At 55.7% G+C, this 15,345-nt stretch overlaps 1 protein-coding gene across 5 annotated transcripts in view; it reads right to left on the reverse strand.

Moving 5' to 3' along the window:
• Window positions 1–11,694: 11,694 nt before the first annotated feature.
• The window catches only part of SNRK (SNF related kinase), a 43,774-nt gene continuing 40,123 nt past the window's right edge, over window positions 11,695–15,345 (reverse strand). For all 5 annotated transcript variants that reach the window (XM_078882015.1, XM_078882018.1, XM_078882016.1 and 2 more), the window contains 4 exons: window positions 14,753–14,894; window positions 13,247–13,453; window positions 12,887–13,027; window positions 11,695–12,505 (listed from right to left, as the gene is read on the reverse strand). In XM_078882015.1, the coding sequence (XP_078738141.1) occupies window positions 11,695–12,505; window positions 12,887–13,027; window positions 13,247–13,453; window positions 14,753–14,894 (1,301 nt within the window). The remainder of the gene's footprint in view (window positions 12,506–12,886; window positions 13,028–13,246; window positions 13,454–14,752; window positions 14,895–15,345) is intronic.

Genomic DNA, 15,345 nt, shown 5'->3' on the forward strand with positions numbered 1-15,345 from the left:
ACCGCGCGTCGTGATGGCATCGAGTCGCGATATCAGAAATCCGGTTCGTCCGCCATTCGCGCGATTGGGACGATTGACCGGAAAATCGGATTCTTTAAACGCTCACAAGGAAGTGAATGCGGCACACCCCGGGCTGACGAGTGGCACAACACATCACACCGATGCGGTGGCCCACACGGGTCAAAATATCACACACTGCATTTCTTGATAATAAGAATAATAATCATTGCATCGATAGACCACTCGCATGCCTTAGCAAGTCACAGCGCCTTACAATCACCTCTCATCTCAACCATTCGAAGGACACCAACCACGTGACTCAGCACGTGGCCTGCTCCTGTGCAGAATCCCAATTGAGTCATTTGGGGGGGGGCGTTGATTTTTTGTTTTTCAAACCTGGAAAGTTTGGACCGTGACTTCCGCGCCAACGCAATGGCCTACTCTTGCCGAATGACGTCCAGGGGGTCTTTAACGTCCACCGTGGAGGCGGCTTGCGCCGTGCATTACGCCCAAGGCTCACACCGCGGTGGCAGCCGGGGCGGATTGCCGATCTCGAATCGCGGACGTCTGCACCGTGCGGCGAACGCGCTACCGCCGGCGCCCACCACGTCAGAATGATACCGGTTTAAACCTCTATGGACCTGAAGCCCGTTAAGGTTTAAACCGGTTTCTCCCCGGAGTGATTTTTTTTCTCATACGGTTACCGGTTATGTGGGGGAGCGGTCGTGGAGTGGTTAGCGCACCGCGCGACGAACCAACACCGGTGACGATTACCTGAACCGGTTCTGCCCCCCCCCCCCCCTGGGTCAATTCCGACATAAATGAGTATTGTACCTGGTGCGGGGTATAAAACAACAGCACTGGGGAGACAAAGGCGGCCGGGCGTCGTACCGTCCACCCACACCCTCGTGTGCCGGCCTTCATCGATGCTGCTCGCTAACAGCATTTGCCCTAACAGTCTGTTGAAGTCCATTCGGGTACTCTGCCGGTCATGGCAATTCAACGCGATGTTAACCGGCGAAACTTAATTGAAAGAAACTCGCGAGATTGCTGCTGATACCACTGCTGCTACGGTCTTCGTGGAACGATCGATCAATCGATCTCGGCCCGTGTCTCAAGACAGAAGCAATCAATCACCACCCCACCCACCCCACCAACCCCAACCCCGGAGCCGCGCGGTGACAATGATTCGGCAATGATGCTGGCATTGCGCTTCCCTCCCGCTCCCTCTACCCCTGCTCGCACCACGAACTCGCGAGTCCAAGATTGTCTCTGGGACCAGGGGGGGGGGGGGGGGGTCGCGGGGGGGGGGGGAAGGTCGGCAAACTGCGGCTCCGGAATCGCATGTGGTTCCTTGAGGACTGCTTCGGGACCGTTATTTATTCAGGACCCACCTCGTATTCACACGAGATGGCTCTTGAAATATTGATTTTCTTTTTTCTTGGGAGGAGGGGGGGGTGTTTTTCTTCCCCTTTCTGGTTATTCTCGCTGCCGACCCCCCCCCCCCCCCCGGGTCTGGGATAAATCACCGCGGCTTTACTCACGCGCTATTCACCCCCATTCATTGCTCGCGGTGTAACCAAACGCGCCTGCTGCCGTGTGCACGGTTAGAAGACGCTGCCTGTTTTCGCCACAACAACGCGGTGACGATTTATTTGTATCTCTCTCTGTCTCTCCGGTGCGTTTTCTGGTTCCCTCCACCCGACACGTCTCAGTTCAGTTCCTGAACAAGGCTCCCACCCCCCCCCCCAGCGAAACATCGGACATTGCGCCAAACAACGCTCGGCACGACCTGAAAACGCGTCAGGAGGAGCCACACGGAGCAGCATCGTCACGAACACCTACGCGGCAATCATGTGGTAGGGCTATCGCGTTGACACAATTGTGTTGAGTGCCCGATATTGCAAAGCGCTGGTGCTATTGGAAACATCGCGCTGTTGTTCTTTGCCCTTGAAAGCCACGGCAGGGGGGGTGTGGGTGGGGGGGGCTAGATTAGGAGTCAGGCAACCAAAATAATGAGAGATTTTTTTTTCTTTAAAATTCTATATATATATAAAAATGTCAATCGTTCACCGTGGTGAATACGAGACGGTCGATTCCTTAATAAATCACGTGTCACGAAGCAGTCCTCAAAGAGAGTCGCAAGCTGATCCGGAGCCGCAGGTTGCCGAACCCTGGGCTCGAACAATCGGTAGCGTCAGTGGACTCTCTCTGTTGAGGAGTTATCAGTCAATTGCCACACTGCAACATCCCAGCTGTGCTCTAGTACGCCTAATTTTTTTTCCCACTGGCACATCCGAGCCGAACCAGCTCAGGGCCAGTACAGTACGGGTGGTTTTCGACTGGCAGTTTTTGCCGAGCCATGCCAGAACCCAGCACGTGATTCATTGCTGCCTCTCACAGGAAGACGTCCGAATCTGGCTCGGGGCCAAGCAGGGCCAGGAGCGGCGGGGGGCGGAATCGACAACCCCCCCCCCCCCCACAGGCCCTTTCCCGCTGAGCCGCTGCCACAGCCAATTAGTGTGCGGCCGAAACATTAATCCACGAAGCCGACTCCACGGTGCGGCCAAACGCAATGCGGTAGCTGACACAGGGGGCACACAGGGGGGGGGGGGGGGGCAGAGTCAACGGGAGACGCGTTGCGGTGTCTTCACTGCCGGGGAACATTCATGAAAAGCCACAGGGGACAGCACGAGTGGTTTGGGTTTTGTTTTGTTTTTGTTTTCGAAAATAACGCAGGCAGCTGACAGCCGGGATACAATGCCCATTTTTGTGGGGCTTTTTTTTGTCGAAGTCAGCGAAGTTCCCAAAAGCACCCCAACACATCAGGAGGCAGTCGACGCGCGCCGCACATTTCGGGTAAATTGGAGGCTGCCGCAACGGCCCAGCGTGGATTTACGTTTTCCTATGCCCCCTATGGGGATTATAGAGAGGGGGGAAATAATAACTAAATTCTAGATTTGAAGCTTTCGTGACTGCAAGGATTCATACTCTTAGTTTTTTCGGTAAAGTCACGTAGGTAAAAAAATTAATTAAAATTTATGAAAATAAAATAATAATAAATCACGTGTTGCCTCCGAAACGTCGTTTTTATTATTTTATTTTTATTAATTTTTATTTCATTTTTTACCTACGTGACTATACCGAAAAAACTAAGTGTATAATAACTAAAGTTTGACGCGTGGACAAATCTCAGCGAAGACTTTCCCGATTTCTTTCATTCCACTGCGCCTTCAATTCCTAACGATGTTTTAATTCGTTTGAAGGGGTTCGCAGAGTCGCGTCAGTGAGCGCAGCATGACCGGTGGTGCGTGTCGTCGTGTCTGACTTGGTCGCAAAAAATTACCAAAAAAATCAATTGCCGAGGTACTCGCATTGTCGGCTGATATCGACCGGAAATTTAAATTAAGGGTGCTTTAAAAAAATGTGAACGCTTCCATGGGACTATCGTTTTTAATGGAAGAAGAACAGTTAATACACGGTAACATGATAACAAATGTAATGTTAATAGCTTTAAAAGGTCAATTAGTCTCCCACTTGTTCGCCATCGTTATCAACGCGTGCCTGGAATCTTCTCCAGGTGGTTTCCAGAGCCCTGGAGGCAACACATTTCTCGTGGTGTTGTTGTAAATTCTCAGAAGTGTTAAACAAATTTTTTAAGCACCCTGTAAATATATTGTTTTGGCAAAACTTACCACGCCGGTTCTCGCGCCCGCTACTGACGAAACTGATCTGGCCAGAGCTTCGCCCTCCACCACACGACGCGGTCAAACAAATTGAACCGGCACCCGGAGGGGAGGTGGGGGGGGGGCGTTTAACAATGCGCCGATAATTACGATTCACTGCAGCATCACCCAGCGGTGAGCTGATGGACAATTCTCACAACCACGTTTAGCAATTAACAAAAAAGGAGAAACGAAAAAACTCAGATTTGCCAAGAACAGTGGCATTAAAAAGAAACAAAAAAACCCACTTGTATAACGGGAATCGAATTGGACAGTGGCTATTCTTCTCCAATACAAATTCATTAGTTTGGCTGCGTCGGGTGGTGGAGGGTTCTGAACGTCGAATGTTTGATCAGGTTTTTATGCGGCCTCAACACACACACACAAAAAAATCAACCGTGAATCGTCGCTTTTGGCAGAGTGCAGGGTGAGATGCAGCAGTTGAAGGGTGCTTCGATTTGACTCCACGCGTTCCGTATATGACACACGCACCACCACGCACAGCTACAGGACAGCATAGAACCCCCCTCCGTGGCTTTATAAACTATTAACTATTCTTATTTTACCAGGTAAGGTCCACTGAACGATACAGTTAATTTTTGCAGACGTGACCTGGCCACGAATGATAGCTCAACGAAAGTGGCTTATCATCAAGTGGAAATTTATAGCAGCCAAAATACTCGAAACGCACATTGATTTTAAATGTGGAGGGAAAAACCGGACGACCCGGAGAATAATCCAGGCGACCATGGTGTGAGAGAGAGACGCAAACTCTAAATATACAGCAGTAGGCATCAGGGTCGGGATCGAACCCACGATCTCCTGCACACCAGGCGATGGAGTTAACATCTCCTAGCCACCGTGATGATGAGAGAGAGAGAGACGCAAACTCCAAATATACAGCAGCAGGCATCAGGGTCGGGATCGAACCCACGACCTCCTGCACACCAGGCGATGGAGTTAACATCTCACCACCGTGGATCTAGGTTCAATAGGCGAATATAAAAAAATTAAGATTGTCACTTTCGACACTGGCGAATTCACATACATTCCCCTATCCGTACGAAGATGATTGTTGTTGTTGTTGTTTAAATCGACATCACCATTACAAGGATTTTCCATTGAAATATTTATGACATTGAGCTACTGCGCTGTGTAGCGCTGCAGTTGCACGCTATTCCACGCGATCCGAAACCGATACGACCCATCAATGAAGACACGTGAAGTACGGCACATGTTAAATATCCCATCGACTACGTCTGGCCCCTCCGAAAGTGCCCTACTCCGCTATCATTATATTTGCACATTAAGTCCCATGTAAAAAAGCACGGCGTAATAACACAGCACTGTGGAAGATGCCCCCCATACGATTTAACAGTTCAAACATTTCGTTGACAAAATTGGCAATAGTAAGTGCTCTTCTAATTCATCACACGCGCGCGCGCGCACCTGCATTGCTGCTCATTGATTGAAGCAAACACAGGCAAGGGCGGCAGAGAAGGGAGAGGAAGGGTGGGGTTCACTTTAAATAATACTGGTAGGAACCTGCTGGTTACACCAGCCCACAGGGGATTATTGTGTCCATCCGTCCGTCCGTCGTGCATCCAAAAATGGGAGGGGTGGGGCTGGGTGGAGAGGGGAGGGTGGGGAGGGTGGGGAGGGGCTGGGTGGGGAGGGTGGGGCTGGATGGGGTGGGGAGGGGCTGGTCACCCCGTGGTGCCCTTATAAAACTCAACGTTTAACCTACTCACCCCGGCTTGTACCCGCCCTCACAGTCGGGCATATTTGCGGAATACACCACGCCGCCGTTGACCCTGGCCATTGACCGAGCAACCCAACGTTCCTACCAGCTCCCTCCGCAGGAATGTGTTCTGGCGGTAGTGGGAGGGGGGGTCATGATGTTGTGCAGAGTGGACACAGAAGCGAAGCAGCCCACTGACCCTGTGGAGATGAACGAGGCAAGCCCTGGCACGCGGAGTTCAGGCGACAACCTCAGCGGTTCTCATTTGGGGAATTTCAACAGGGCATCCCGTTCCCCATTGCAACCAATGGGACATTCCGTTTGCCTTGATAGTCTATATGGGAGTTCTATTTTCCATGATAATCTATGGACATTCTATTTGCGTCATAGTCTTTTGGCATAACCTTTGCCATTCTAGTCTATGGACATTCCCCGTGTCCCATAGAGTCTACGGGGCATTTTCCTCGCCCTGCGAATTCGTTGCGTTCCGCACACGTGCCCGGGTGTGCTGCCCTCGGTGTGACCTCCCCAATGCCTCCTGGATGCACAGAGGGGTCGGGGCGGGGGGTGGTGGGCACAAATCGGCAGCTTGGCATCGAAAAATGCACGGGCAGACGTTGTTGTTGTTGTTTTTACACGTAGAAAACGGCCAGCACGCACGTGGGAAGAAATGTACATATCTACAAGTGGCATGTACGAAGCGCCCGACGATGGCGACAATTGGGGTTTAACTTTAATTTGGGCGGTGGTACGAAAACATCTAAACGGTCGCTCTCGTCCGTTTTTGTTTTTTTGTTTTCTGCGGGATTGGAGGGATTCACAAACGGAAACGGGTCGGGTTCGATTAGCCACGCGTGTCACCCGAATCGGGGCCGCGGGTCCCGGTTACCGTGCGTACTCGGCTCGCTTGCGAGTGCCGCTCTGCGTCAACCAGGGGGGGGGGGCAGCAGAGATGGAGGGGGGCGCGTTCGCTTCGCAACGTCTCACCACCAGCTGAAAATAACTAAAACTAAACTTTATATTTTATTACTAAACTAAACGTAACTTTTTTTTTATATTACTGGGTAAGTCCCACGGAGCTATATATAGCTCATTTTCAGAAGCCACCTGGTTATCACGAATGATAGCTCAACGAAAGTGGCTTTTTATCTGAGCAGCCAAATACTTTAAACGCGTGATGTTCATTCTAAATTTGGAGGGAACAAACGGAAGACCCCGAAGAAAAATCCACGCAACTACGGGGAGAGAGAGAGACAGAGAGAGACACCGCAAACTCCGAATACACAGCAGGGGTCGTCTTGCGGCGCTGGAGCGCACAGACGGCGCGGGGGGGGGAGCGCGGCTCCGGTGTCCGTGGTGCTGAGCGGCTCGCTGCTGGACACGGCGAGGTGACGCCCAGCGGAGCCCCCCCACAGCTCACCCCCCCCCCCCCACACTGCACCCGGCGGGGGTGGGGAGGGTCCACAGCTCCCACGCCGCTGTCACAGCTGAGTGCAATTACGAAGACATTTAAAAAATAGTTGTTTTTTTTTACACAAAGACAAAGATCCCCCTCCACCCCGTATAGCCTTAACAGACTGTTGGGGCAAGTGGTGTTAGCGAGTAGCACCTATGAAGGCCGACACGGCACACGAGGGGGTGGGGGTGGCCAGCTCCACAACCGGCCGCCTTTGTCTCCCCAGTGGCGATGTTTGCACACCGTAGCAGGAACTCATTTGAGGCCGAGTCGACCTAGGGGATGCCCCTGGACCGGTTCAGATAGTCGTCACCGGTGTTGCCCGTGAGCCGGAATTGAACTCGGGCTGCCGGGTTCGTAGCGCGGCGTAGCGCTAACCGCTGCACCACCGCTCCACGCGCAAAGACAAAGATCCCCCGTATAGCCCGAACAGACTGTTGAGGCAAGTGCTGTTCGCGAGCACCTATGCCGGCCTTTATAGATGCTCGCTCCACACTCACACACTCACACACTCACACACACGCACACTCACACACTCACACACTCACACACTCACACACACGCACTTTGGGGGGGGGGGGGGCGGTAAACACACGTGTAAACGTCGCTGGCGTTACCCGCATCCCGCGTGCCCCACCGATGACGCACGACGGACACGCGTCTTCCGAAGAGGTGGGATCACGGACGAGCGGTTCTCACCGTCAGTGACTTTATTGCTGTGCCCGCCACACACCAGGGTGGCGGAGCACGAGGAGGACGCGCACGAGTTGATGAAATAGTGCACTTGCAGAGTGTGAACGCGCGCGTGGAAGTTGACGCATCCAACGTTGGCCCACATCGGCACGTCAAGTAAAACATACCGCGGGGAACGCTGGTGTTTGTCCCCCCCCCCCCGCCCTGTTGTTATTGGTATTACGCTCCTAATCATGCTCGTTTACCCCAGGATAGCCTCAGCGAGTCTCCCCCTTTCGCGAGGGCCCTGCCACGTGTTTGCGTTAGGGATGGGTGGCGATGATGCTGCTGCTGCTGCTGATGCTGCCGTCTGTAATAACAAATGAGTAATGTTATCAGTTTTTTTTTTCTTTCAGCATTGGGATGGTTTGGCCAATACCAGTTACATCGTTATTTTTTTTTTATCTCTCATAGCTATGGGAGGAAACCAGGGAACCCCGGAGGAAAACCCCACACAGGACATACATACGTTCATAAACTGCTTGTTGTTTTTCTTCTTGGTTCTTTCGGTAAAGTCACGTAGAATGGAAATAATAAAATAATAAAAATAAAACATAATAAAATAATTCTCACGACGTTTCGGCCACAACGCAAGCAGCCGTCCTCAGGTGAAGAACAGGTCTGTCGAATGACAGAGTCTGAATGACACACTCCAGGCTTGGAGCGACTATTTAAGCTGGGATGGAGGGGGGAAGGGCGCCTTGACAAAATAATTTGCATATCAAGAGGAATTTAGCATATTTATGGGAAATGCAGATATGCGATTAGTACTACTTGTGAAATGCCTGGAGTGTGTAATTCAGACTCTGTCTTCTCGACAGACCTGTTCTTCACCTGAGGACGACTGCTTGCGTTGTGGCCGAAACGTCGTGAGAATTATTTGATTATGTTTAATTTTTATTATTTTATTATTTCCATTCTACGTGACTTTACCGAAAGAACCCAGAAGATGAATCCCTGCAGTCACGAAAGCTTTAAATCGAAATTTGCTTTTTGTTTTGTCGAGTTTGTTCCCCCGTTCCGCACCTCCGATTAGCACGGTTGCCTACGTACGGTGCGAAAAAATGTCAACGTACGCAGTGCCGTGCGTTCCAGTCGGGTATCCGCGATAGCTGCCACCGATTGTCCGGCCAGAAATCCAGCTCGGCTGTATTCCCTCGTTATCCACGAAGTCATCGCAGGCGACCCCGCTGACTTTTTGTCTATCCGCTGATCGCATCCGAAAGTCGACTACGCGACCGCATCTCTAGCGAGAGATAATTAATGAGATAAAGTGATGAGAGGATGTGATGAGAGAAAGTGATGACGTGCAGCATTTACCAAATATTATTTTTTACTTTAATCATGTGATGTTTATTGGAACCAATTTATACTCCTTTGTGTTGTGATCATTTTCATCTATTGAACAGCTTACGTATGTATTTATTTCAGGTAAAATTGCCGTGGGCCAATATCGTCACGCGCGAAACTTGCCATTCACGAGCACCTCTGGAACGTATCGCCTCGCGAATATCGAGGGAATATTGAAATCCCTCTTGAAGCCTCACCTCTACATCCCCATTGGCCAGTCTCTCCCTCCTCCCTCCCCTCGCCCCTCCACTCCTTCCCGTCCCTCCCCGACAGCCATTTCGTGACCCCCGCCCTCCCCAAGTACCCTTCTATCGCTGCCACTCATTCCGCAATGCTTGCACCGCCCCTGCCACCAGAAATCATTCTTTAACGATGGCGGTTTTTTTTTAATCGTCTTAACCGCCTTGAGCAGAGGCGCTCGTTAAATGTAAAGTGAGATGAGAATAACCTCTCTCCGATTAACACACGCGTTCACGTGCACGCGTTCACGTGCACGCGTTCACGTGCACGCGTTCACGTGCACGCGTTCACGTGCACGCGTTCACGTGCACGCGTTCACGTGCACGCGTTCACGTGCACGCGTTCACGTGCACGCGTTCACGTGCACGCGTTCACGTGCACGCGTTCAAGTGCACGCTGCGGATGCGAATGGGAGGGCACGTATTTTCCACGCGTAAATATTAGCGCTCGTCCTACCCGGTGACGGTGGTCGCAATGCCCGGTGGGAAAGTGAACAGTGATTGTTCATTTACGGAGAGACTGCTCTTGCCACGGCGACGTGGGATTTTAAGCACCAAGCTCGACCCCACCTGCGGAGGTGCGCGCAGGACAAAGTTTTGCGAGTACGGAGGCATCACGACTGCTTGATCGCAACGCGAACTGAACAATCTGATGAATCGCCGGCGTGCGTACGGCCGGCAGCGGATACAACCGCACACCGCTGTTCACCCCACTACCAGCGCCCACCCACTACCAGCGTCTACCCAGGTGGCTCCGATGCCCGACGTTCCACCCCTCGCGCTGGCAGCTTCTTAAGGAACTGCAGAAGGTCGCCAAGCATGCAACGCCGCAGCGTGCCCCCCACCCCACCCCCCCCCCGTTCGGAACGGGTCACAGCTGGGAGTGTGCCACCTTCGGTCAGACCACCCCCGGGGACCTCTTTACCCGCACTCGGAGGGGCGGTAGGGGGTCGCCGTGCTCTGGACGTGTCCTGCTAACGAGGTCACCGCCCGGAACTCACGTCGACGGTGGCGGCAGTGGGTGGGGAGCGGTGGTGCAGCGGTTGGCGCGCTGCGCCGCGAACCCGGCGACCCGAGTTCGATTCCCGCTCACTGCCAGCAACACCGGTGACGATCATCTGAACTAGTCCTGGGCCTCGTCTAGGTCAACTCAAACGAATACTTGGTGTGATGTGTAAAACATCGCCACTGGGGGAGACAAAGGCGGCCGGGAGTAGTGTTGGCAACCCACCCCATTGTGTGCTGCGCCGGCATTCAGAGGTGCTACTCGCTAACAGCACTTGCCCCAACAGTCTGTTAAGGCTACACGAGGGGATCTTTGTTTTGGTGGGTGGTAGTGGTGGTGGTTGGTTTAAATGCCTGTGTTTGTCACAGTGATGGTGGTGTTATTGGGAGTGGTGGTGTACTGGTCAAGCGCTGCACTGAACCTACGGACCTCGCGACCCACGTTCGATTCCCGCTCATGATCAATAAACAGTGGTGAATATTTCAACCGGTGCTGGGCCTGGGCCTCCCCTGGGTCGACTCAGCCTTAAAATTAGTACCTGGTGCGGTGTGTAAGCATCGCCACTGGGGAGACAAAGGCTGGCCACCCACCCCCTCGAGTCCCATGTTGGCCTTTGTAGGTGCCCACTAACAGCACTTGCCCCAACAGCCTGTGTCGTCATTACGGGGGATCTTTGTCTTTTTGCCGATTGCTGACTTTCTGCATGTGTGTGTGCTGTTGGGTGTAGTGAGGTGTGTGTGTGTATGTGACGGTGAGTTGTTATTGCTGATAGTGGGGGTGGGGATGACAGTGGTGGCAGTATCGGGGGTGACGGTGATGTCTGTGCTGTTATTGACGGCCGTGATGATGGCGATGATGATGATGATGGTGGCGATATCTGGTTGCGGTAGCGGCACCACTGACGCCGCTATATGACATGGCAGTAGGGGACAGCGCCCGAGCTGTAAGCGCACTGCGCATCGGACGGGCAGGGCAAGCCCTGGGGGCACGCGGCCTCGCACAGCACCGGCGTGGCCAGGGCCAGGCTGCGCGGGCTCCCCGCCAGGTCCAGGCCCGACAGGAGGCTGCAGGAGCCGCCCGCGGCCCCCGCGGGCCCCGCCGCGCCGTGCTGCAGGCCCCGCACCCACGTCAGCAGCTCCACGGCCTTGGCCACGAGGCCCGACGCGCCCTCGGGCCGCGGGGCCAAGGGCCGCCGGCTCTGCGCTAGCGGGCCCGACAGGCACAGGTTGAGCAGGCGGAAGCTATCGAGCAGCTCGCTCACTTTGACGGGCCCCGGGGCCCGGCCGCCGTGGGCCTCCCCCGCGCGCAGCGGCACGTCGAGGGGGGCGGCCCCCCGCGGCATGTTCGCGCACGAGAGGCCCCGGGGCACGGGGCTCGCCCCGCGCACGCGCCCGCCCTTCCCTTCAGCCCCGTCCGTGGGGCCGCCCGCCGTCTGCCCCTCGTCGTCAAGGGGCGCCGGAGCCGCGCCGTCGCCCGGCGCGCCCCTCCTCGTGGTGCCGCCGCCGCCGCCCCCCCCCAGGCCGCGCGGCGGCGCCGCCCCGCGACGAGCCGGCGCCCGCGGGGTCCCGCTCCGTCAGGCCGCCCGGCCCGGGCGCGGAGGGCTGCAGGCCGCCGCCCTCGCCGCCTCTGCCGCCGCCGCCGGGCGGGGGACGGTCGTCGCGACGGTCCCCGTGCGTCCGCGCCAGCCCCGCGTCGCCGCCGTCGTCACGCCGCCGCCGCCGCCAGCTCTCCGAGTCCTCGTCGCTCGTCTCCGAGCTGCTGCAGCTCGAGCCGCGGCCCTGGCTCGGAGGGCGCTGCTTGCGCGGGCGGTGCGGGGGGGTCTCCGATGGGGACGGCGCCGCCGCCGCCGCCGCCGCGGCCTTCTCGGGGGGCTCCGGCGCGCCGTCCCTGTCGTCGTCCTCCGACTCGCCCTCCTCCTCGAAGATCTGGTTGAGCACCGGCGCGCTCTTGCGGGCCGTGAGCCGGCTGGTGAGCGAGGCCTTCTGCCGGAACACGACCTGCGCGGCGCCCGCGGCCGCCCGCTCCTCCCGCGCCGCCTCCTCGTCCTCCTCCCCCAGGGAGGACAGCGGGGGTTTGCTCTCCCGCGCCGGTTTCTCGGGCATCCGCGGCTCGCCCCTCCGGCTCTCGGGCCCCTTGTGGCCAGGGCCCTTGCACTTGGTGGAGCCGGCGCGAGGCATGGGGAGTGGCGGGACGGCCCGCATGGACGGGAGGTCCTCGACGTCCTCCACCTTGTCCAGCTTGGTCGGCCACGACTGCCTGCGGCGGAGGAACGGCGTGCACACACGTCGTGTTATCGTTGTCGTCGTCGTCGTCACGACAACAATAATCTAGATTGAATACTCGTTTTTCGACGCGTCTGGTTTGTTGTCCTTCCACCGCACCTCCGGTTAGCGCAGTACAGAAGAAGTTCGACGTGCACGCGTACAATCGCGACTCGTCGTTGATTTTGCGGGTGAAGCCACGTAGTGATTTCGGCAAATTCACGCCATCATGGATTTGATGGTCACGGTGGTACCGATGGTGGTGGTGACGGTTTTGTTGGTCATGGCAGTTGCAATGGTAGTGACGATCGTGGTGGTAGTGGTGGTGGTGGTGCTGGCGGTGATTACGGTGGTCGAGGCCGTGAGTGCCCGTTACCTGAACTGCGTCTTGCTGCTGCCGGGGCCCCCCGACCTGGGGGCCCCCTGCGTCCCCCCCTCCTGCTTCTCGCGCAGGAGGCGCTCCGCCAGGAGGTAGTAGGTGGCCGTGATGTGGTTATAGCGGTCGGCCTCCAACGCCCTGCTCAGCCACACACGCGCACACACGGCACGACTGCCCTTACGGCCTCCAGCGCGGTGTGCCGGTGCGGCGTGTGTCCGCGCCGCGTGTGTGCAGTGCTGCCTGGCGCAAGTTTGCTGTGGCGTGTGGCTGCGGTAGTGCATGGCGCGGGTATGGTGTGGTGTGTGGGTGCGGTGCTGCGTGGCGCTGGTTTGGTGTGGGCTCCGTGACGCCGCTCACTCGACGATGGTGTCCCGGTCGGCGATGCTGCCCAGCACCATGCCCTGCACGATGCTGCTGTGCTCGCGCTCCGACAGGCTGCGGTGCGACGTGAGGGGCGCCGGCGTGGCCAGCGCCGGGTCCGTGCCCCCAAGCCACGGGTGGGCACCGATCTCCTCCAGCGTGGCGCGCTGCCGCGGCTCCCGCTGCAACATCTGCCCAATCAGCCTGGGCACGGATGGGGTGCACACGTGGGGGGGGGGGGGGGCACACGTGGTGGGGCACACGTGGGTGGCACACGTGGGGGGCACAGACCCGAGACAGACATGGGACAGATGGGGGTCAGACAGGGGTGAGGATTAATGTACTTGCCCCAACAGTCTGTTAAAGAATGCAGCGATACCTGCGCCTTGTCTCTTTACGAGCACATGTGTGTTTGTCTGTTTGTGTGCGAGGTGTGGGGCATGGTGGTGTAGCGGTTAGCGCGCTGCGCTCCCAACCTGGCGGCCCGAGTTCGATTCCCGCTCAAGGCAAAGACCAAGTGACGATTATCCAAACCGGTCCTGGGTTTCCCTATGTCGACTCAGCCTCAAATGAGTACCTGGTGCTGTGTAAATCCATCGCCACTGGGGCGACAAAGGTGGCCAGGTGTGGTGCTGGCCACTCACTCCCTCGTGTGCTGTGCCGGCATTCATAGGTGCTACTCGCTAATAGCACTTGCCCCAAAAGTCTGTTATTGCTACATGGGCGATCTGCCTTCATCTCGTAGGGGTTGTTAACCAGTAACCGTTTTAAAATCGTTTACCAGATCCCAAAGTCACAAATTGGTGACCGATCCCAGTGGAAATTAAGGGCGCCACTGGGGAGCTATGCACTTTTAAATCTAAATTAAAAAAAAAACATTTCTTTAAAACAGTTTTTTTTGTGTTGAGTTTGTTGTCCTTCCCCCACACCTCCGATTAGCATGGTTGGCGACGAACGGTGCCAAAAAAGTTCTACATACATGCACAGCTCAACGAAGCGGCTTATCGCATGGACATTTATAGCAACCAAAATACTCTGAGCACACGCTGATTTCTAAATGTGGGGGCGGGAGGAGGAAACGGGAGGACCCGGAGAAACCCCCACGCGACCGCAGGGAGAGAGAGACACGCAAACTCCAAATATGCAGGTGACATCAGGGTCAGGATCGAACCCGCGACCTCCTGCATACCGGGCGAGGCAGTTAACATCTCACCACCGTGATGTTCCACTTGCTGTCAAGCGGTTAGTCAATGTACAAAATAGGCAACGTTCCGGGCAACACCCCTCCTTCATAGCACAAGTTTTATTCGCGGAACTTTTCTACGCGTGCATAAAACCGGTTTTCACCGGTTCTTGACCGTGATTCTTTTTACGCGGGGATCGTTAACGGGACAAAATGCAGGCACGACGTTAACGCATGTGCGTGTGAGCGAGGACGTTTGTGCGTGCGTTCGAGCATGTGCATGTGCGTGCGTGTGAGCGCCCGATGGCTTTGCCACTCACTCGGTGCACTCCCGGCTCACGTGCACAGGCACCGTGTACTTGCAGTCCATGATCATGGTGAGCGTCTCGCTGTCGTTGGCCTCCTGGAAGGGCGGGTGTCCGCACACCAGCATGTACAGGATCACGCCCAGGCTCCAGATGTCTGCCGCATCACCGCACCAGGGGGCAGACAGACAGCCGCGCACGTGAGAACGGATGGATGGACAAAATAGCATTCAGAGTGGGTTCCAGCTAATTACAGGCGCACGCCTAAAATTAAAAATATGCGTTTGTTATTGATGCTGGTTTACCCAGGAAAGCGTTGCTGAGTCTCAAAACTTATTTTCAAGAATGCCCTGCCAGGTTTTTGTCATGTGGTGGGGGGGAGGGGGGGTGCTGCGTGTTTGTACGTATGTGTGTATGTTTATATGTTGGCTGGGTCATGTAGCCCGCTTTTGTTTGGCTGGATAGAGGGAGTTGAATGAGCGCGGCAAGGGCTCGAGAAGATATGGAGTGATGTGGTACAGGAAGACGTGGAGCTGAGTGGACTTCCCAATGACTGGTACCAGCGGTGCCAAGATCGGCCTCTGTGGAGGAGGCTCGTAAAGGATGCT

This window comes from Lampetra fluviatilis, chromosome 63 (assembly GCF_964198595.1).
Source record: "Lampetra fluviatilis chromosome 63, kcLamFluv1.1, whole genome shotgun sequence".
NCBI classification, from domain to species: domain Eukaryota; kingdom Metazoa; phylum Chordata; class Hyperoartia; order Petromyzontiformes; family Petromyzontidae; genus Lampetra; species Lampetra fluviatilis.